Here is a 21406-nt window from a genome sequence, read left to right as displayed (position 1 = left end):
TTCATATTTCATATTAAAATTAGGGCAAGGAGTTTTTTTTTATGAATGACAGACATAAATAATTGATCCAAACAACACAAATTATTTGCGTAAAACCAGACTTTTTTATTTATAAGAACAAAAATCATCTTTTGATATGACTAAATATCCGCGTGTTTTATGTGCTGGAGACCACACGCATGTTTTGAATCCATCAACAGTTGCCTCACTTGCCACTATACCCTCGCTGGTTTTCATCCTCTTTTCCTGTTACCTCCATCTATAGAATTCCTCACCCAACATTGTCTCCACCGTCCTCATGTACTAACCATCTTTCTCCAAACGTCTCTACATGAGTACCCCTCAAATATAGTCATTCCTTGTCTTGCCCTACAAGTCACTCCCATTAAAAGCCCCCTAACGTTTCCTGTCTGTTAGTCACAGTGACTTCTAACCTCCCTGTAACTGAAACTTGCTCTTCTGCACCCTGCCTTCATCCTCCTCTTCACCTCTGTTTGACCCCAAACATTCCTTTATTCTTTTGATTGTCAACACTTGTCAAAAAAGATTTTGCCTTTTGTTTTCCGAAACGTTAGTTTGGCACAAACCCACAACAGAAATAATACATAAAACGACAAACAGAAACATTAAATGAAAGTTTATTTACAAGATTCTGTATCTGGAAGACACAGGATTGATTTTTATTTTAAATCTTTCTATTCAAATAAAATTAAAGATAAGTGAAAAAAAAGATATATCACAAATGAAGTCCAGCGAGGCCAATTGAGTTAGTGGATTTCCATCAGAAAACTATTAAAATGCACTCATTGACCATTAAATTAAACTGTGTTATGGACAATAAATGCCAGTGAAGAGAAACACATTTAGCGACAGACATCTCACATTTTTGTCGTTTTCAATGAACCACCTCACAGAAAAAAAGGATTTATTCAGTAACACTTTACTCATACAAAACACCAGGGTTTATAAACAAGGTCACTCTCACGCCTGAGAGTCTTGCAGTGGCTCCAGAAATGTGAGGGAATGGCATGATGAGAGAAAAAAAATAAGAAGCATCCAAACTCGTCCTCCCTTTGTCCTGTCGTGGCTTGATAAACTATATAGCTGAACTAAAGTACAGAGCGACTGAGAGCGTTCCTCCTATGTCTGAGCTACAAACATAAATAATAAAACCACATTTGTTTGGCTTCTATATGATACAGCTTCAAGAGTCCATCCAGTGTTTGGTTCTGGAGATGAAAACACAGAGACAAAACAATGACAACACAGAGAACGGGAAGAGAAATGGGGTGGGATACAACAGAGAGAGGATGGGGTGCAACTCCTGTTTGGTTACGTCTCCAGAGCTCATTGGAAGCTCGTCGTGGCCCTGATCTTGCAAGGGCGTTCGGACCCTCGTGTGCAGTGTGGTGCTGGGCGGGTGTGAGGAGCGGAGATGAGCACTGGCGGTCCGTGGCAGGCAGACAGAGGGGGGTCTTTAAGTCTGTAAAGTCTCTCTCTCCTCACTGCAGGAAGGAACAACTGAGGTGGAAAAAAAGCCAGGGAGTTCATCTCGGACCACGGTCGGGCAGCCACAACACGCGCTCGCTCGCTGACATCGGACCCCCTGCTGGTGACTAGGTGCTCCTCTCCTCCCCGCCTGTCTCCTGCTTGGTCCGACGCAGGTTGCCTTTCATCTTCACGAACTCTGGGGTGTTCTCCTGCTCCTCCTCAATCTTCTGGCTCTCCAGCTCCAGCTGCAACAGACATGAGAATGAATGTCAATGCTGCTTTCATATATATATATATATATATATATATATATATATATATATATATGTTTGACTCTCCGACTCACCTGCTCCAGCTTCTGTTGCCTCTTCATGAGCTCGATCTCCAGGTCGCTCCTCTTCTTGTGCGCCTCCTGCTCCTCCTTCTGAGCCTTCAGGATCTGCTCCCGCTTCCTCTTCTCCAGAACCTTCTGGAGCTCTGGTTTGTTCTGAGGAGCCAGACCCCTGCGGAGAGAATTAACCGGCATGTTAGCAGCCCATCTAACATAGGGACGCGGGTTACATAACAACATCACTCGGAGCTGCACACACTGCCATATCAACATTGTGTAACGGATGATGATGAATGCGACCCGCTTCCAGATTATCCTGAACTGGATTAAAACCGTCAATCTTGTTCAGAAACAGCGGAAAATGAGCCAATTGGACATCTGCTCACATAGCGCCTGCCAATTCTGAAACCTACTGGGGAAAGAAATCTGCTTTTCGTCCAAACCATCCTGCCTCAAGATTCCTGAAATGATCTGCAATATATTCCCCAAAATCGATGACCTCACACATGAAATCATGATATAATGAGAAGAATTACACAACCCACGAAACTCCAGAGGACAGGCACATATTACTGCAGAGTGTCTTGCGAGGAGAAGGACGACAGAACATGTTATGTAATGGAAGAACCCCTCCAAAACTCCAGAAGGGTGGGAGCTGAGGATGAGGTTTGAGATTAGGAGAAGTTAATCCAATTGGGATGGGAGTAGAAAAGGCAGAGGAAAGGTTCAAACTGAGAAAAAAGGATTTATAGACTGCTGTAGAGTGAAAGTGAGTGAAGCAGTGGATCACGTCTACAATCGCTCACAGTAACCTAATAAACTGTTAACTGCATTTGAACTCATATAGAGAGTCTGAAAACAAAAAAAAACAAGTCGATGCTGCCAACATTTGCAGGGATGTTCCTTGTACAACTGACTGGAACCAATTCTTTTTTTCAACATGAAAAACAATGTTTGCATCGGATACAAATACACTTTTGAACTAGAAGGGAACTAGAAGACAAGTATAAATCATAGTGTTTCCTCATATATATCATAGGTTATGGAACTCAAATCATTTTACAGTTGTTCCAGTGGCTTCTTTTTTTATTCAAAGGCAGTAGTATTTACAAGACTAAGACTAGGATGGTATAGTTTAATCGTGAGCTTCTCATTTTTAAATATTTTTACTGAAATATTGCAATACTTGATTGTGATATTGTGATATTTTAAGGTGTCTACATCGACATTCGAAACTATATACTGGCTACGCTTATACATTTGTACCATAACAATGCAGCTCTTTAGAAGTATATTGTGCAGACTTAGTTTAACAGGTATGAAGTTTCAAAATCCAACCGTGTTTCCATTTCAATAGTTTAACTTCACTCCAGAGTATTTGCCCTTCGTCACTTAAACAGCGGATGAGTGTGAAGCAGCGATTTCTCCAACACTTTTCCTCTTGAAGACGAGATAATGAGGAATTTGACTCTCCATTAGTCAGCGGTTTGTGTTGGCGCCACACAATGTGCCCACCTGACACAAGCAGCTCGTAATTACATACATTATTTAATGGTGCCGATTACATAACGTCCTCATAAGAAGCCCCACAAGGTCTCTTGGAGGCACCAGCAGAAGGGAGGGTCAGGAGCGGGAGAGAGACGGCGAAGGTCTCCAGGCAGGTTGTAAAAGACGTGCCTGCGTCTGTATGCTGTTTACACAACCCTCCCCGCAGCAGGCGGCGAGTAGCTCCCACAGACTAGAACCTCCCTCTGTTCTCGCACCTCACCTTGTTAAGCGGCTGAATTTCTCAAATTCCTCTGCACATGAGTTTGTGTAGGACGCTCCGGTGAAGGTAGCAGAAAGGCAGAGAAAGGCTCTCGGCAACAAAGTGTTTTGTAATCTCGATTACATAACTGCTTTCTTTTTTTTTATACATCCATCGCGCCATGCATCCCTCCCTCCCTCCCTCCTCTCACTCATCATCGTGACTAATCCACTATGCACAGAGCAAGACACAAAAATCCCTCTGCTAACAAGCTCCATCAAACACACAGGATCTCCTGCTGGACTGGCAATATCCAGCGTCTAGACGTCCTTGTGAGTTCTAAGCCCACACTTTATTTTATTATATGTCCTTCCTGTTATGTGCATCAGCTCCTCCATAATTCATTTAAGTGTCCATCGCTGAAAAGACTGACCTGCAGAGAGCATCTCGGCTGTGATGTAACGGGTGTCAGCGTCTGCATGTTTGTCCAGCTATTTATAGCCGCGGCACAAAGGGGGTCGAGGCTCCGGTCGGTCGGAGACAATGAACACGTTCGGTGTCAAAAGGCTGATCAGAGGCCAGGCAGGCACAACACTGCTCATCTGCCGCGACAGAGGCACCAAGAGAGAAGCTCATGACCAGAATAGCACCTTTGGTTATGGTCCCCGCGTCTTAGAGGGGGGTCACCTGTACACCTTTCTTTGGAGGTTTTCCATGTTTGTGAGGAGAGCAGAAATGTAACCTGCACTCTGACTCAGGAACCTCTCAACCCCTAAACCAGAGTTGAAGCTGAAGGATATTTTTATTGATTCTTTTTTAAAAAAAGGCGGGTGGGTAAATCATCTTCGAATATTTGGCAGGGATACATGTTTAAAATTCAAAGTAAATTCAGAAATGAATGCCAACAACATTCTTTTTAAGGAAAAAATAATCTTTGTTTACATAAGTTAATATTGTCGAGTGACTTTTTTTAATTCAAAGGAAAAGGCAGACAGTATTATCAAATCATAAATAATCTCCTTAAGTGAATACTTCATAAAGAGCAATTCAAAGCTGATGTTTAAGCTCTTTAATACAAAGTTCTAAATGCAGACAAGATCATGGCTTACTGCTGATCTTTGGGGAGCAGCTGTCTGCTAAATAAGAGACATACTAGAACTGTGAAACAACAATAATAAGCATAATAACAGTGTTTTACAGAAACTGGCGCTTCTTTCTTCCCATGCACTTGTCATTTTATTCTGACTATTATTGATAATGATTATTTAAAAAACAGGATTGTCATTTTCTTGTTTTGTATATATCATTATTAACACAATTCCATTTTAATCACACATTGTACATTTAAATTGTGTAATTTCTGAAAAGAATATGTGGTCTTTAAGCCATTTTTTAAAAAGGTAAAAAAAATAATTATGATAATGAAGAAATGAGCAGAAGATAATAAAAATGGATAAAAACATTATGTGGTAATCAATTTGCATTTACGGCACACAAATAAATAAAGCCAATATTTTATTAGTTATTGAACTTTATTTTTGAGGAACAAAAAGCTTCCCCAAATTGCATTGCCTTTCTGTCTCCCTACTTGAGTGATGACCCACCCACTCCGCCCATCACTGCCCCACAGCTCAGCCCCCACCGCGGCCACCACCAACTTCATCTGCAGGACATTTCCATAACAAATTATTGACCCACAAACGCATTTGCAGGTTTGTATGAGAGCTTGTGTGAATGTTTTACATCCTGAGCTTTATACCACACTGCTGATGGCGAACTGAGTTGACGTCTGCAGAGATTATTCCAGATCAAATCTTCACAAAGTTACTTTTACCGGAGTTCCAATGGTAACTTAGTAGATCTGGAGTGTTATAGCAGCAATTCTTTCCATCCACCTGAAGTTGCGCACTGCTTTCACTCAGATCGAGTTTAAAAGAAAAAGCCTCCTGACCTCCTCTGGTTCATGAGCAGCTCTCGGTGCAGGTCCTGATGGTTCCGGGAATTCTTGACCGGGTTGATCAGCTTCTTGGGTTTGATGAGCTCATCGCAGTCTCCCTCCAGATAGTCCGGCTCTGCCATGACGCTCCTCCCTGGAGAGAGCACCAGACCAGGGTCACAAGGATCTGCTCCAACAGAAACAAGACACTGAGTCAAACATCTGGAACACGTGAATGAAGTTATCCCCCAGTTAGGGATGACTTTACTTCAGGGGCGGTTTTAAGTTTACATCACTGCCACTTCATTGATGAGCGGCAGCATGATGGTCTGGCACAAAGTTATTGAACAGCGATGAGTGGGCTCGGCGCTGGAGTTACATAATTGTTCCACGACGAATGAAAAAAGAACATCCCGTGCCAATGAGTGAATCTAAGCTAATTGCAGTCAAAATGAAGATGTTATCTCATCAATCATCTTAACTTAAGAGTCAAATATGGACCTGTTTGATCAGAGATATCCACACTGAGATGACCAAAACATATTTTAAGAATATACAAAACAAACAATGACTGTGCCCAGGTGTTGTCTACTGAACAACTCTCATGTATTGATGCACAAAAATAGCTTCTTTTTCCAGCCACTGTGACAAAGAAAAGTAAACATACTTCACCCTGTAATCCTTGAAAAACAACCATATACAACTTTAATACCAATGTAAACATGTAAAAAGTCAATATACAACTACCTGTATATACAAGTACTCACAGACAAACATGCGTCTACATCACTAAGTGCTGCATGGACTCACCCTGCAGATGAGGAAAGACCGGGTATCTGAACATGGTAGCCATCGCTGCTCTGTTTCTTAATATGCTTCCCTCCAGAAAAGTACTACTGTACAACCGAGTGTCGGATGTTGCCTGAGCACAGAAGTCTTCGCTTCTGAGCTGCTGTGAGTTCAAAGTCTGTTTTATAGCTCTGCTTACGTGCGCTGACTCTGCCCCCTCCCACCTCTAACTGACTCCACCTCAATAACAAAAATAACCCCTTTTAATAAATAATAAACAGAGTCAAGTTGCGTGTCAGGGATTTGGCTGGATAAGAGGATTACTAGTCTTTCTTTGCAAACATTTATGGATATAGTTGACTTATAGGTAAGTAATAATGTACAAAAAGAAGACTGGATATCAATCCGTTGTTTAGAAACAGCTGAAAATTAGAGCCAAAAAGGAAGAAAAACAAGAAACGGGAAATCTAGCGTAAGGTCTAGGCCAGTATAACGTTCTAAACTCTTCCCACAATTTGGGTTGACACAGCAGCATGTAGACATAATATTGTTTTTCACAGTAAATATGAGGCAATTTTCAACAGTGAATTAAATTAAATTAGATTCAATTAGACTAGATATCCTTTATTGGTACCACAGTTGGAGAAAATAATCAACTAGAAAGTCCACATTTTAATGTCATATTTAAACAACAAGGCAAACAACAGAGAAATATTTGTTAAGGATAAAAATTCATAAAAAGAGGCACAAAAGGGCTTGATGAATCATGAAAGAACAAGAGAAAACAGAGGATATAGAGCAACACAATAAGAAAAGATAAAGTTCATGGAAGATTGGAAACAATTTGCAACAAGAGAAGTCAACTGCACAAAAACATATACTCACATTGACTCAACACTAGTCAAAAAGTATAAAATAAATAAAAATAAAAAATAACGACACAAGTCAGCTCAGTGACAAGAAAACAAAAAGTAAAACCCTCACAAATCTAAGTAGTTCAACAATATTTACATATTGTACAATTTAAGATACAATAAAAAACGTTTAACTATATATGCTTTAATATATATGTTATGTTATGTGTAAAAAAAATCGATTTCCAGACTCAACATTGGCACAGTCAAACGTTCTTTAAAATCAATATTAGACAGGATCACAAAAGCAGTTAATTTCCCTCATAACTAGCGACAAACCATTATCTCCATTTTCTATTTTGTTCTCCCGGGAACCTCGGAAAAACGTATTTTCAGCCGCATCACTCAGTGACCACAGAAACAAGCGTGACACAACACGTGCTTGAAACAAAAGGTGGTGGCGATGACGGGGGGTGGGGGTGTCCTCAAAATCAAAACAACCTCTCCTGCTGCAGTGAGCAGCAACCGCCACTAGAGGCCGACAGACTTGTAGGTAAATTACATAACAAAGAGCGCTCAGATAAACACGCAGCGCGTGGACCGCAGAACAAAGAGATCAATTCCACATCAGGATTTAACACTTTGACACTGTTGTTGACAAGAATACGTCCGACATAATCCCACTTAATCTCAGATTTATCATCTTTAAAAAATGAGATTAAAGAACAAACAAACAAAAAAACATCACTCCAAAAGCACAAAAACATATTATTCCACCTGCCAAGTGGAAACCTGAGATATATTAATAGTGATTCACTTGAAATAGGTCACACATCCTGCGACAGTAGAGGTGAGGCAACAGCCTGCGTGCAAACACAGACATGCTGGCTACATCAAAGGTGGTTCTTGTTCTTGCCAGTCCTGGGGGGGTCGAGGAACTCAAAGGCTGGTAGTGTTGTCAAAAGTGTCCGTTAGTCAACACATATGCTCCTACTTCCTCCGTGCCCCAAGGGAGAGGGGAAGTGACATAGGGAGTTCAAACGGGTTCTACAACCTCAAACTGGAGCCCAGTTTAGGTCCCATCACTCCAGGCTCTCCCTGTTTCATTCCAAGTCTGTTCTGGTTCTGTTTAAAAGCCGCTGGTAAACTTTGGATCGCAAAAAGATGGGGATGTGATTTAGTTTACAGGTGAGCTCCGACAGCCAGAGAGGCATTTCAATCATCTGGCTGTGAGACTAAGTTCTGCCACTAAAAACTACACTGCCTGGCCAAAACAAAAAAGGTTGCCACCAAAAAAAGGGTCATACACTCTAATATTTTGTTGGACCGCCTTTAGCTTTGGTTCCAGCACACATTAGCTGTGGCATTGTTTCGATAAGCTTCTGCAATGTCACAAGATTTATTTCCATCCAGTGTTGCATTCATTTTTCACCAAGATCTTGCCTCGATGATGGGAGAGTCTGAAAGCCTTCTCCAGCACATCCCAAAGATTCTCAATGGGGTTCAGGTCTGGACTCTGTGGTGGCCAATCCATGTGTGAAAATGATGTCTCATGCTCCCTGAACCAGTCTTTCACAAGTTCAGCCCGATGAATCCTGGCATTGTCATCTTGGAATATGCCCGTGCCATCAGGGGAAAAAAAAATCCATTGATGGAATCACCTGGTCATTCAGTATATTCAGGTAGTCAGCTGACCTCATTCTTTGAGCACATGATGTTGCTGAACCTAGACCTGACCAACTGCAGCAACCCCAGATCCAGGATCCAGGTGGCCACTTTATTTTGGCCAGGCAGTGTATTTCTGACACAGGGAGAAGCAAAAGATGGCACGACTTATAACGTCATGCGTCAACACATCATGGAGTTCGAAAACTATTCTACTTCACTCCAGCACGTGAAAGAAAACACACATCGTGATTTGATATCATATTAAGTGGATTATAGTTGAAAACCCTCCAAATACACATTGTGTTCCTGACATTCACAACTGCTAACACAAACTTAACCTCCAAACAATGTGCTCGCTCTCGTCCCCAAAACCCTCGGCTCACTCCAGGCAGGTAAACCATAAAATAGAATCTATGAAGAAGGCAAACAATTGGCATAGTATTCTAAGTCAAACGACAAATAAAGGATTGATCTCACAGATCCATAAGGTGAGGAAGGTCTGCTCCTTCTGCGCCAGCTCACGGTGAACAGTGTGGTCCCAATCCATTTGGACTTTCTTTTCACCAAAGTTTTTCAGCAGTTTCAAGCAGTTGCACTATCCAGCCGTCGATCAGCTTCCCTCTCCACACCTTGCAAACCGTTGACCTATATAATATTTGAATGATGGGCAAACTCCACCCCCAACAGTAGCATGTGATTTGTACCCTCAACAGTATTCCATGAAAAAATACAGCAATAAAATTGCCATCTAGTTTTACTACTTTACACCTTTTTAGACTAAGTTGCGTGGCAATGCCAGACAACAAACAAAGAAAAAAAAACTCCTAAAATATTACGGCTTTATCGTTCTTCATTTCAAGACAAGAGCTGAATAACTGCGTCAACATTTCCTCACAAGTACAATTGCAACAGGCTATTGGCTTCAATGTGTGCAGGTTTTCCAGGAAACCAGAAAGCAGATTGTTTAGAGTTTTGGGGAACACAGTCATATTACAAACCACACAGACGCACAAAAACATAATCTGTCTGCTAATGATGCTCTTTTCTGCAAGAAAAGAGTCAATAAAGTTGGAGTGAACTAACAACATCAAAATTTCTAGTTCAAACTTTCTTGTCTAAGGAAAACATTGGTGCGCAAGATGTTCCTTTGTCATTAATAATGGAATACTGCATACGTGTGTGAGTGTGTGATTGTGCAGTCGCAGGTTGAATTAGCTGAAGTGATTATTTTGGGCACGTTGCCACGAACACATTTCTCAATTTTTTTTCATTCAGTCGTCACTTTCCCATCGTCGTCATGGAGACCCGCCAGCGCGCCTACTTAGCTATGGTGACACAGCATTCAGGAAGTGGAAATAGCTGATGCTGAGAATCACAGGCCCCTGACAGACTGCACCGATTAGACAACCAAGGATGAAAACTCAATGTGTAGAAAGAAATATCATCCAATAGTCACCACTGACAGTCAGTTTGCCACTTCTCAAGACAGCAAATGAAGGACAGTTCTAATGTCTGTAGTTTACACTACTTTAGAGGCCCACCATATTCAGTCAGTGAATGGATCAAAACATGTTCCAGAAAGATGACAAATATGATGATAAAAGGAAAGTTAGGTGAAAGCTAACCCAGATCCAGAAACACAAGATAGCTGGAATATGACTTGTATATTGAAGCATCAGAGGGGAAACCACCTTGCAGATGGTAGTGTCATACACTGCAACAGTAATGACAAAACATAACAGTCATATCACAATTATGAATCATAAAGAAATGTCCCATGAACATCACAAGTGTACAGATGTTTCCATGAACGTGCAAAAGTGCAACAGAAAAGTCTCGTTACCAAAAGGCTAACAATTGTGAAATGTGTAAGGGGAGATTCTGCGCGGGAATGGAGCAGCGGTGAAACTGTCTCATAATCACTTAATCGGTGGAAAGTCGGTGCAGGTCATGTATTTAGTCAAAAAGATGTATGCTAGCAAACGCTATACTGTGTTTTTGCAGAAAAAAAACTTGGGATAACAAATACAAAAATCTATGTGTAATGTAGCTATTCATTTATTCATCTTCTACTGCTTGTACAATGATGGGAGCAGAGCTACTTTGGGTGAGATGTGCCCCATCACAGGGCACATACATGCACACTTGTGGACTATTTAAGGCCCATTAAAACAGATCTGGATATGGACTGGGCCTTCTGTCCGTGCTCTGCGTTCATTTTGCCGTTGTTTCTGAATGTTTCCACAAAGCTTACAGGCATGGACCTAACGGAGCAGGACCACGCCACTACAACTACCACTATCGGGTAGTAACAGCAACAGTGCTGTTACTACCCGATACAAAGCTCTAATGAGACAGAAAGAAGACAGAACAATGGCAGAAATTCTCCTTCCTCCAGCCGAGATATATTTAAGGGCCTCACTTTTGTGTCTGGGCTGCTGCCCCTGGTGGATATATTGGTGAACAACATTGCCAACGTAAAGAAGAAAAGGAAGCACGTGACAGCAACACTGTTTGAAACGGATGAGTACAATTATGTACATGAAGGGGGCATAAATGCTCCTTTACAGTATTCGACTAACCTCTTATTTTTGACAGAAGAAGAAGGCCTGTGCCGGGAGCAAACTCATGCAAGAACCGGTAAAACATTAAAATATATTTAAAATGTCTTGACCACCTATAAAGGTAATTAATTTTCTACCCACAAATCATAACCAAGTAACTGTTAAGTCCATTTATTTAAATCCCATTCACACGATGACGTGGATGAATGAGAGCTTTCCAAAGGACAGATTTAAACACAATTAAGGACCCACAATTGTTCGTCATAAAGACGTCGTTCTCCAGCTGCTTTCTAGAAATGAAGAGAAGATGAATCTAACAGCTGGGGGTCAGCATCACCATCTGACCAATGTGAGGCATCCAGGAGGGCGGGGTTTGGTCTGTCAACTGTCACAGTTGGGAACACATGGCTGGCCACACCCACTCAATCAGGATTCAGCAGTTAAGTGCAAAGGGTCGGATTTACTCGGAAACCCGTCTTTATAATCTGATGCTGTGTTCCACTCAACCACTTGAATATCTGACCATTTCCTTCATAGCAAGTGCGAGCAACACAGTAGACCAGAGGATGTGTATTCTCATTATGGCGATTAAATGTGAATGCAAATAAGCCACACACCTCACACACGTAAACCAAACTGCTCACTTCCTATATTCATTTTTGGACAACATTGTAGTTTACTCACAGATGGGAGGTCCACCTCTCAAGGGAACTTGCGTCATCAATACCCCTAAAGCAACCCCCACAGCCCATTCTTCGCACGCACTATACCCCTTCCTGTGTGTTACAAGCGGGACAGATCCGGGTTTTCCTCTTCTCTCCGTCCAGCTAATGAAGCGTCCATTCAGCTATAAACAGGAGAGGCCCTAATTAAAACACAGCGATGGACGAGGAGCGTCGGGGGTGCCAGAGAGGGTGACAGAAAAAGTGAAAGACAAGCAGGGACTCTGGAGGGGAGGGGGCGTCTTGGACCGACAATGAGCTCATTTCCCGTACTTGCCCTGCCTGGAAGGCACATGCTTCTTTACAAACCCCTTCCCCGGTGACGACACGTAACAGTGGGAAGCACAGTGACGTACTTTACAGATTTTAAGAGCTTTGACACAAACAAAAGCGTCCTGAAAAACAGCAAGAACTAAAAGCAGTCCAGATTCCCACAGTATTCCTCTTCAGTGGAGTGCTGGCAGGGTATGAATGTGAACGAATGGGAGCACAAATGACCCCCTAGCGACCCCTCAGGGAAGAAAGTGGCCTGCCAGGGAACACCAAGGAAAGAAGCAGCCGATCAGCCAAACATTCGCCGACTATTAAATACACAAAAACAAGCCTCTGTATAGGCCACACAAATCCTGCCATCAAGCCAGTCTTCCCACAGAGTGGGTATCAAATACTTAAATACTTGTTTTTCTGCTGATATTGAAGTGAGCATCAACAAGACAATTCCCTTGACAAGCATTAGGGCCTGATTCGTCCGCTTCCTGTGCGATTTCGTACATAGAAGGAATCGCCACCCACTAGGCTCTCACAACACGGCAATGTCACCAGGGAGACATGGGGGTGTGGGAATTTACAATCCTAGCTCATGAGGGTTCATAAAACACAGCCGTGCACTCATGATGCTGGAGGCTCACAAGGATACATGCGGGGCGTCATGTGAGGGAGACGTGCTGTGTGATGTCACAAGGGAAAATTCTGTTTCCTTCTTTCATGCAACATTTCCTTCCTTCTTTGCAGTTGCCACAGAAAAGTTTGCAGACCTGATCATTATAACTACCGCCAGTTTTTCAGTTTCTTAGAGAGTCTTGCAGAAAATTAGTAAGTTGGCTCACCTCTGTCAGTAAAAATTTGGGGCTAAATTGTTTCAGAGTTTGAGAGCCTGCATCATTATAAATGATGATAGACATTATTTTTATTCCTCCCACATCCTCCCTGTTATGTTCTAACCGATCAACCAGCCCTATTCAGTTTGTTGTTCATTTCTTCATGTACCAGACCAAACATTGAAGTGCTATGCTAGCATACTTGTACACCTATCCAGCCTCCTTTTCCTTATTGTTGTCGGTAATTTGTCTTGGATTTTTAGAAACAAATTCCCCCCCAAAATGTGGGTTATAGTCCATTATAAACAATGCATTTTTTGACTCGTGCGACTTGCAGTCCAAAACAATTTGTCGATGGATCCAACAAGTTCTCAGCATACATTTGACCCAGGCTCTTGTTCGATTCAAGTTTGAAAATAAAAGTTTGCCTCACCAAATTTTCCGTTAAAAACTCACAGAAAACCTATGTAATGAGTTACACGTTGTCCGCTTGCTTGGATGTTTCCACTTCATTTTAATACATTTGATCACGTGAGGTTTTATGTTTTTGAAAAAAAACAACTGTGTCAACTGTCTGTCAACGAATCCAAATCTCTACTATGGAGCAAATTTATACCAAACATATTGTGCACCCAGACTTCGGCTCTACTTGTCATTCAACCTATGTCACATTCAAAACAACTGTGAGTTGTAATATTGAGCCAACTTGCCTTAGAGATAGAATCTGAAGTGCGTTGGAAAGCATCAACTACAATTTTATTAACAGTAGTTGTTTGGAGTAGCTTGCGTAGCTACTTTCTCCTTTCTGAAAATATGTTTCCAACTTCACAGATCAGATTAGACTGATAACGGTGAATGGCTTCTCATGCAGTTCACATGTTCGGCAAAGTTGTTTAAACGCCGTTCTGTCAGCACACGCGGTGCGCTCCAGGCAGATTACCGCATGAATGGGATGGTTTGAAAAAGCAGTGACACCACTTCGAGTCACACTGTGGGAATGTGATGAACCTGCAAAGCGATTATCAGTTTGGGCACAAAAAGCACGGACGTGCCGACACAGTGACTTCTCTGAGTGACAGCACATATGGATAAACACTGTGGTCATTTCGCTTTAAAAGGTAAAATCGAAGTGCTTAGTCAGACCTTTTCTGAACATGTGTTGAATAATTGCTGAAGGGGTGCAGTTTGGGGTTGCACCTGCCAGTCATATACAATAGGCGGGTCTCTCCTCACTCCCAGCTGACCATGACACATGTTCCTATATGTTTAAGATTGGACCTGATATTAACAGGTGCACCAACATTTAGGGGGCGACACATGCACTGAATACCAAACGATAGTGACACCTAGAGAGGGGAAAATGTCCGTCTCATCCCAAACTTAACCGCAATTATCTTCTCTTCAGAAAATTCCTTTCAGTCTGGGTGAAGACGGGGTCATAAATGAATGGTCTTTGTTATGGTTTCAGATCGGGAGCTTTGTGTTCGTCCGCTGTTTTCCTCCTCATGCTGTGGACTCACACCCCCCTCTTCCCTCACCGCCGTCTACTGGCTGAGCCCAGCTGGCAGCTCAAATCTCATTGGCTGTCAATAACATTGGAAAAGATTTAAGGGGTCTCCTTTGTTTACATGCCGGTAGAGAAAACCCAACAACAACTGTTACCTTGGGCAACAAGGAGATCTACAGGCAGCGGCTCGCACTCACACGCTGACAGGGAGAACGACGCCCAAAAATAGACTAAATAGAAGTCTTTTGTTTCAATTGAATGTCACTGTTTTTACATCACAGGTGTATTTGAACTGGTTATCTACAGGAACAGCAGCACTTGCCAAGAAAAGAAAGGAATATTTAGACAAGTGGATTTCAATGGTACAAAATATAAATATTTATTACTACATAATAGATATTCATGTGAGTGTATTTGAGCAGTGTATGAATCATTATTAAAATAAAAAATAGCACCCAATTTCAGTCAAATGCTCAAGTTGAAGTTCCTGTCTAACCTAAGAGTTGAAGTTCTTGGGTATGTCCTCGATCAGAAAGGCCGTAAAGTAAATGTCTCTTCATATGTTCGACCGGATCAGTCATGATGAGGTTTCTTAGGGGATTTTTCCGCCAATAACACAGCATGCCCACCTCCATGATGCGCTATGTATTATCCTTTTGTTTCGATGTTTCCACTCCGTTTTAATACGTTTGATCACATGGTATTTCATCTTTAAAAAGAGATGGTCGGCTCTCACTGAAGCTGTGGTGGTGCGACACACCAGTTTATATGTGGTGCAAACCCTGGAGGTACTATGTATCACAATGTATATCAGTCTTGAAAATAAACCATTGAGTATAAATAATTGTACATTGACACGCATGTTCCTTAAATAACAGGAGACCGTCTACATCTTCCTCCAGCCTTACAAGGAACTTAATTCAATTCTAATTTCAGTCACTCAATAAATCAACCAGTTGGATGTTGGAGGAGATTGAGAGTCTCTTTGCTTGTGTCATCTATTCACCAGGACTCAGCAGAGTGGTCAGTACAGTAATGGTACTTAATTGTGATTGAAGCTTCTGCATAACATCGGGAAAAATCAATGAGATTCTTAGAGAAGGCCAGTGTCCTGTCGGTGTGGACTGTGCAGTTTACTCTTTGTGTGTCCTCCTTATCTTATCTCCATTATGAACAGGTCAACATTAAGAAGCAAACACTTCTGTCCACTTCTGTGTGTCAGACTTAGCCGGATACTGACACACCAGCACGCACGTGACCTATACCTACTGTATGTATGGATCATACCGCTCCAGCTGAAGGGAAACTCAATACCCCATTTGCGATGTCATGCAGCAGCAGAATAAATATATGTCCTTTGTAATGCAAGGAGAATCTACAATTGCATCACTTTGTTTGCAGTACATCTTAATATTTGAATAAGCCTTGATGGGCGTGACTGTTGAAATAAGACCATGAAAAATTCAATGACTGAAATACTTTTACGTGACAGAAATAGTGGCAGAGGTTTATGAATGTTCACTGAGGTGGTTGCAACATAGAGTACAGGTTGCAACAGCTGCTTTTAGGAAGTTGCAGACATTTACCATCACCACTTTAACTTACAAGTTCATATAAAATTAAACAATATTTTGATTTTAGAAATCTATAAGTATGCTTTGGCTTTTTATGGATAAATAATGCTGACGTAATTGATAAGAATTTTATGAGCACTACTTTTGTACCTTGTAGACACCTTATATTCAATTAATATTGAAAATCTTTTTAGATACAGCGTCTAACTACAAATTCAAACTTGCAGTTTAGCTTCAGCTATAACTCTATTTAAGGAGTAAAAAAAGAAAATGACCTGAGATACATTGTGGCTTAACTGCTGATTTTTAATGCTGCCGTCAGCTAATGCTGCTTAAGCAGACGACCGATCATATCAGAGTCGTCACGATTGGTGTCATGGCGCGACAGTACATTCTGTCAAAGTTTAATACGGGCCATGGCTACATCTGACAAAATCATCTGTTCTTACAAGCTTTTAAATCCAGTGTGATGTTAGTTTTCTTGGCTCCCATTTCTCTTACTGTATGTCCAATGCCCATGTCATTATAATAAGACAGAGCTGCTGTGAACGCAGACATTTTTGTGTACACTAATATAATCGCTATCGCAAGCTGGTAGTATATAAACTTTAAATTGCTTGCTACACATTACTCGTGTTCCACTTGCACTCTGGGTTGTGTTCAGAGTCGTCGTAAAAATTGAGTGGAATGCCACTTATTACGCACTGAAATCTAATTTTGCCACCATCAAAGAGGAGCGAGTCCATGAAAACACATCTGCTCCAAGGCGTTACTTCACAACTTAAAAACAGGGTCATGAAACGCACAAAACAGACTCGTGTAGACTAGACCTCGAGGATCAGCAGATTCTGCTGACTATTTCATTTCAGTGGCCACAGATGGACCAGCTCGACTGTCGGACAGAATACTGTCAGCACACATATGGTGCCCCTCCTGGACACACACCCATTTCTGACCCAAATACCTTGATTTCTCGAGGTCAGGTTGAGTCTCACATTCCATAATGATATGTTGGAGAGACACACCAGAACCGCCAGTGATAACATTGCTAGTTTATTATGGAAACTTGGACACTTTATAGCCATTTTTAAACTCCCCAGAGTGTACTAACAAGCATTGTAGTGCATACATGCAGTGACAGCTTTGACTCTTGAGGACAGCAAGTGAGACAGAGTGAGAGAAACAGAAGGGGTGGGGGGGTTCAAAGATCAGAAAACAGATGTAAAACGCTCAGCAAACTCGCCTCCAAATGACTAACATATGTGAAAGACTTTCCCCTCCCTTTACACACACTTACACAAGTACTCAGAACTTCGACAGCAGAAATCCATTCATACCACCTGCTGATGTCAATTCTGGGCTAAACACACCTGGGGTTTTCTTGTCCATGTTTGGACTTTCTAGTTACAAAGCAGCTGCTTCACTTCCACCCAGAAAAACACACAGCTAAAGTTGTTTAAATGAAAGTTAAAGTTTAAGCGTGATGCATCATCAAATGGTTTCTGTGGGTGTGTGTGCTTGTTGACAGCCAGTGTGGCGGCTCTGACTGAAGCCATGTGCTACGCTGACACAGCCATCGCACTGCTGTGGCACACGCCGCCTTACTCACACATGATGAATTCAGAAACTGCTCATCTATTAAATATGTTCTCTGATAAAGCTGCATGTGAAAAACAAGTCCCATACAGAGAACAAAGAAACTATGAAAGTAAAATCCTCCTTATCTAGTGTTGGTGTTCCAGTTTTTTAAGTGGTAAAAATGTCACCCATTTCATACGAAATATTAACAAGACTAGTAGTGAAGACGGTTATATTGTTTCTCCTAGTACATAAGACACTTTCAAAAGTATTTTCTTAAGTAGAAAAGAGGATGATTCAGCAGTCTTTAAAGTCAACAACTTTAAACACAAAGTCTGAGCCAGATTGGGTCCCAAACAGACACTTCAATTCTTAAGCTTTCAGACCACACAGTTTCATTCCCGCAAAAAAAGTGCCTTGTTTGTCTTCTAATAAAAATATTTCATGCAGTAGCATGTTGACACAGACACGGATTAGTGTCGAACCAAGACCAGTTCTGATGACTTCAGCTGATGTAACTCTCACATCTTCTGCATTCACCCTGAAATGCTTCTGAGGAACATTCAATCGATGAAAAAACAAAAGTTAAACTTCTCATGCAACATGTTGGACATTGCTATCAATTCATAAAACAAACAATGAGCCTATGTGCATGTAAAAACTTCCCAAACAGGAATCTATTTATAAAAAACTAGCAAAAGTCAAATGAGTTTAAGCATCATGAAGAAATGAGCATGTTTCTGTATTTCAGGAAGTCAGTTGACACTTATTTTGAATGCCGCACTTCCCTTCAAGTTCCAGCTTGTCAGAAAACGAACCTCAACTCGCTGACTTCAGAGCTGATCACAATAATAGAAGTGAGTATACATGCCAGATCACATGGCCCAACATGTCTAAAACAAACAATATTTATGACTGTATATTTAAACACATAATAAGAATTGTAGGGTCTGAAAAACTGCAGACAAAAACACAGCATACTCAAAAACAACATCAGACTAAAGTACTGTTGACATAGCTGATGATGAAACTGTCATGTGAGTGACACGCTTATCAGTTCTTTATAACCCCAAAATAATCATTGTAAACAAAAACCAACAAAACACATATCACATTCAACCACTAAAGAAATAAACAGATTCATATTATGTCAATCTAAAGCACTTAGACAGTGATGTGTGGCTTGTCAGAGAACTATTCTTCTCAGTTTCATATGACATTTTTGAAGATAATGCTTTACCAAAGTGATGTCTGTATCCGTATCCTGGACGGAGGTGTAACATCATCATCTACAGGAACATGATATTGTCGTTCCCAGACAGAAGAATCTGATAGAAGTGAGCAGCCAAGTCAATGGAAGTGGACGTGCTGTGCTCACGAGCCTGTCTCTGTCCCGTAATAATCACAGACACGCGCACAAACAAAAGCAGACAATGGAGCAAGAGTTCACATGACACGTTCCTCCTCCTGAAGTTTGATTTGTGTGCATCACTTTTAGCCGTATTTTAAAGCTAGAAAGTGCTGCGCGTAGCGACGTGGACGCACACCAACAGCTCAGCGTGCCGCTTTTGTTAGTGGGGAAACCCTCAGCGGATCCGCGCGCACACCTACCTCCGAGTCGACTTTTCCAACTCCAGTTGCTGAACAATTGAAGGGGCAAAGTGGTCGACAGCACATCAGCGCGCGTCCCGGTCACTTCCCTGGGTCGAGGTGTGTGTGGGAGCTTTCTGGTGGGCTGCTGTGGCTCCTCACACTGAGTGGGACTCATAGAAAATGTAAATTTAAGCTTGGGTGGGACGGGCTGTGTGACGTCACGACAAGACCCCTCCCCCTCTCCTTTCTTCAGCAGCCCCGCGTGCACTGGGAGGGGTGCGCGCGCCCACGAACGAGCACAGATTTCAAAATAAAGAAATCGATTTTGGGGGTTTGTCAAATTAACAAGTGTTGGTCACATACATCGTGATAGATATGTTAATTTTATGAAATATATTAATAAAATGCGTTTTAAATTAATCATTTTAGAGTGAAGGAAGCTGCAGCTATACAACATACAGCAACCACAGCATTTTACTCGGATTTTGGTAAGTTTTTATTTGTTATTTCCTATTTCCATGTTATTTGAATGACCTAACACTCATATTGACTATTAACACTTATTGCTATTATTGTGCATACATTTGGATTGAAACAGAATCACAAGGATAAACAGAAGTAGAAAAGAATATAATGAGGAAAAAAAAACTAAAATAAAGAAGACAAAGACATAGAAATTATAAATATGTACATGTTTATAATGTGTGTATGCACAACAATAATGCATCTGTCAGTGCAACACACACAACATGGGATGAAAGTGATGACACTGGCAAGTGACCATGTGTTTATGCTTGTCATGGCGGAGGGTGGAGAAGGGTAGATCCCGGGTGACTGGGGTCTTTGGTGACGTTTTATCGTCTACCATTTTTAGAAAACCTGCCATCCTTCTCTCCATGAGGTGGGCTTAACGCTGTTTTATCATTACAATAATTTTTATCATTACAAGATGGTGTTTGTAAATATAGCTACCATGACAACATATTAAAATAAATAAATAAAACAAAAAGGTAAAAAGGCCAAATAGGAGGAGGGCTAGAACCTACTGGAGAGAGTATGTCCATTCGATGGCCTCTCTCCTTAATAAGATACGCAGTTTTCACATATTAAATGCTCAAATTAAGAATACTCTTTAAGCTCCCCTTGAAAGGAAATATTTTGAAATTAAATACCTGTCATCATTACATTATGTTTGACCAGTTATCCCTGAATATACTACATGACATTATCCATCCACCGACTAAATATTTAAGACAGAGCAGTAGATCCATCCTCAGCTGCTTCCTGCATGACAGGAAGTGAGAACCAAGAGCATCATGTCTTCCTCCGTAGGGTGTACGAGACTGGAAAATTATTATTGACAACCACATTCATATTTAGAAACGCAGGATGTGCAGGATGTAAACAATGTAAAGTGGAAGACACCCAAGTCAGGCTCATACAGACGAGTTAACATAAACAGGGAAACCAATCAGATTAATGTAAGTTCCACAACATTAGGATAAAGTATAGACAAATAAACAGACTGCATTTTTACTGTGAACTACAGTATTTGGTAATTAACTGTTTCTTAGAGTGGAGATTTTCAACCAGATAAGTCCTCCATCCTTGATTGTGACGCGGTCAGTCAGGTCATTCTTCACTTTAATTACACAGTGTTGTTGGCGTGGACAGTATATCCCCAGCATTCTTTGTGATAAAGAGTAATCTCCTTACTGATCAAGGGTGGTGCTGCATCTGCTTATCCACCACCCTTCTGTTAAATCGGCTCTTCAAGCCCCCCGGTTTGGGTGGTGACCTGTCACCTCATGGTTCCTGGAATAGGTCGCGGGGAAACATATCAATCCAGACAGGATCAGTTTGTTGTACATACTGGAAACCCACAGAGGTTTAAAGCAGAACATTCCTCAGAAACTTTTCATAAATTAGAGGAGCAGTGACTAAGAGTGTAACTG

The 21406-nt window shown here is 41.4% G+C and overlaps 1 protein-coding gene across 4 annotated transcripts; it reads right to left on the bottom strand.

The window, feature by feature from the left end:
• Positions 1–81: 81 nt before the first annotated feature.
• fam107b (family with sequence similarity 107 member B) lies at positions 82–19631 on the bottom strand. 4 transcript variants are annotated; one of them, XM_053886596.1, is made up of 4 exons: positions 19470–19631; positions 5521–5692; positions 1838–1994; positions 82–1736 (listed from the first exon to the last, which is right to left on the bottom strand). In XM_053886596.1, the coding sequence occupies exons 1-4, from the start codon at positions 19624–19626 to the stop codon at positions 1617–1619; spliced, it is 606 nt and encodes a 201-aa protein (XP_053742571.1). In that variant the 5' UTR covers positions 19627–19631; the 3' UTR covers positions 82–1616. The 4 variants fall into 4 exon arrangements, with proteins under 4 accessions (XP_053742571.1, XP_053742572.1, XP_053742573.1 ...); XM_053886597.1 differs by having other exon boundaries at positions 5521–5659; XM_053886598.1 differs by lacking the exon at positions 19470–19631 and adding an exon at positions 6316–6465.
• Positions 19632–21406: the final 1775 nt, after the last annotated feature.

The sequence above is a fragment of the Synchiropus splendidus genome, chromosome 14 (genome assembly GCF_027744825.2).
Source record: "Synchiropus splendidus isolate RoL2022-P1 chromosome 14, RoL_Sspl_1.0, whole genome shotgun sequence".
Classification (NCBI taxonomy): Eukaryota; Metazoa; Chordata; class Actinopteri; order Syngnathiformes; family Callionymidae; genus Synchiropus; species Synchiropus splendidus.
This window is presented reverse-complemented; position numbering and strand designations above follow the sequence as displayed.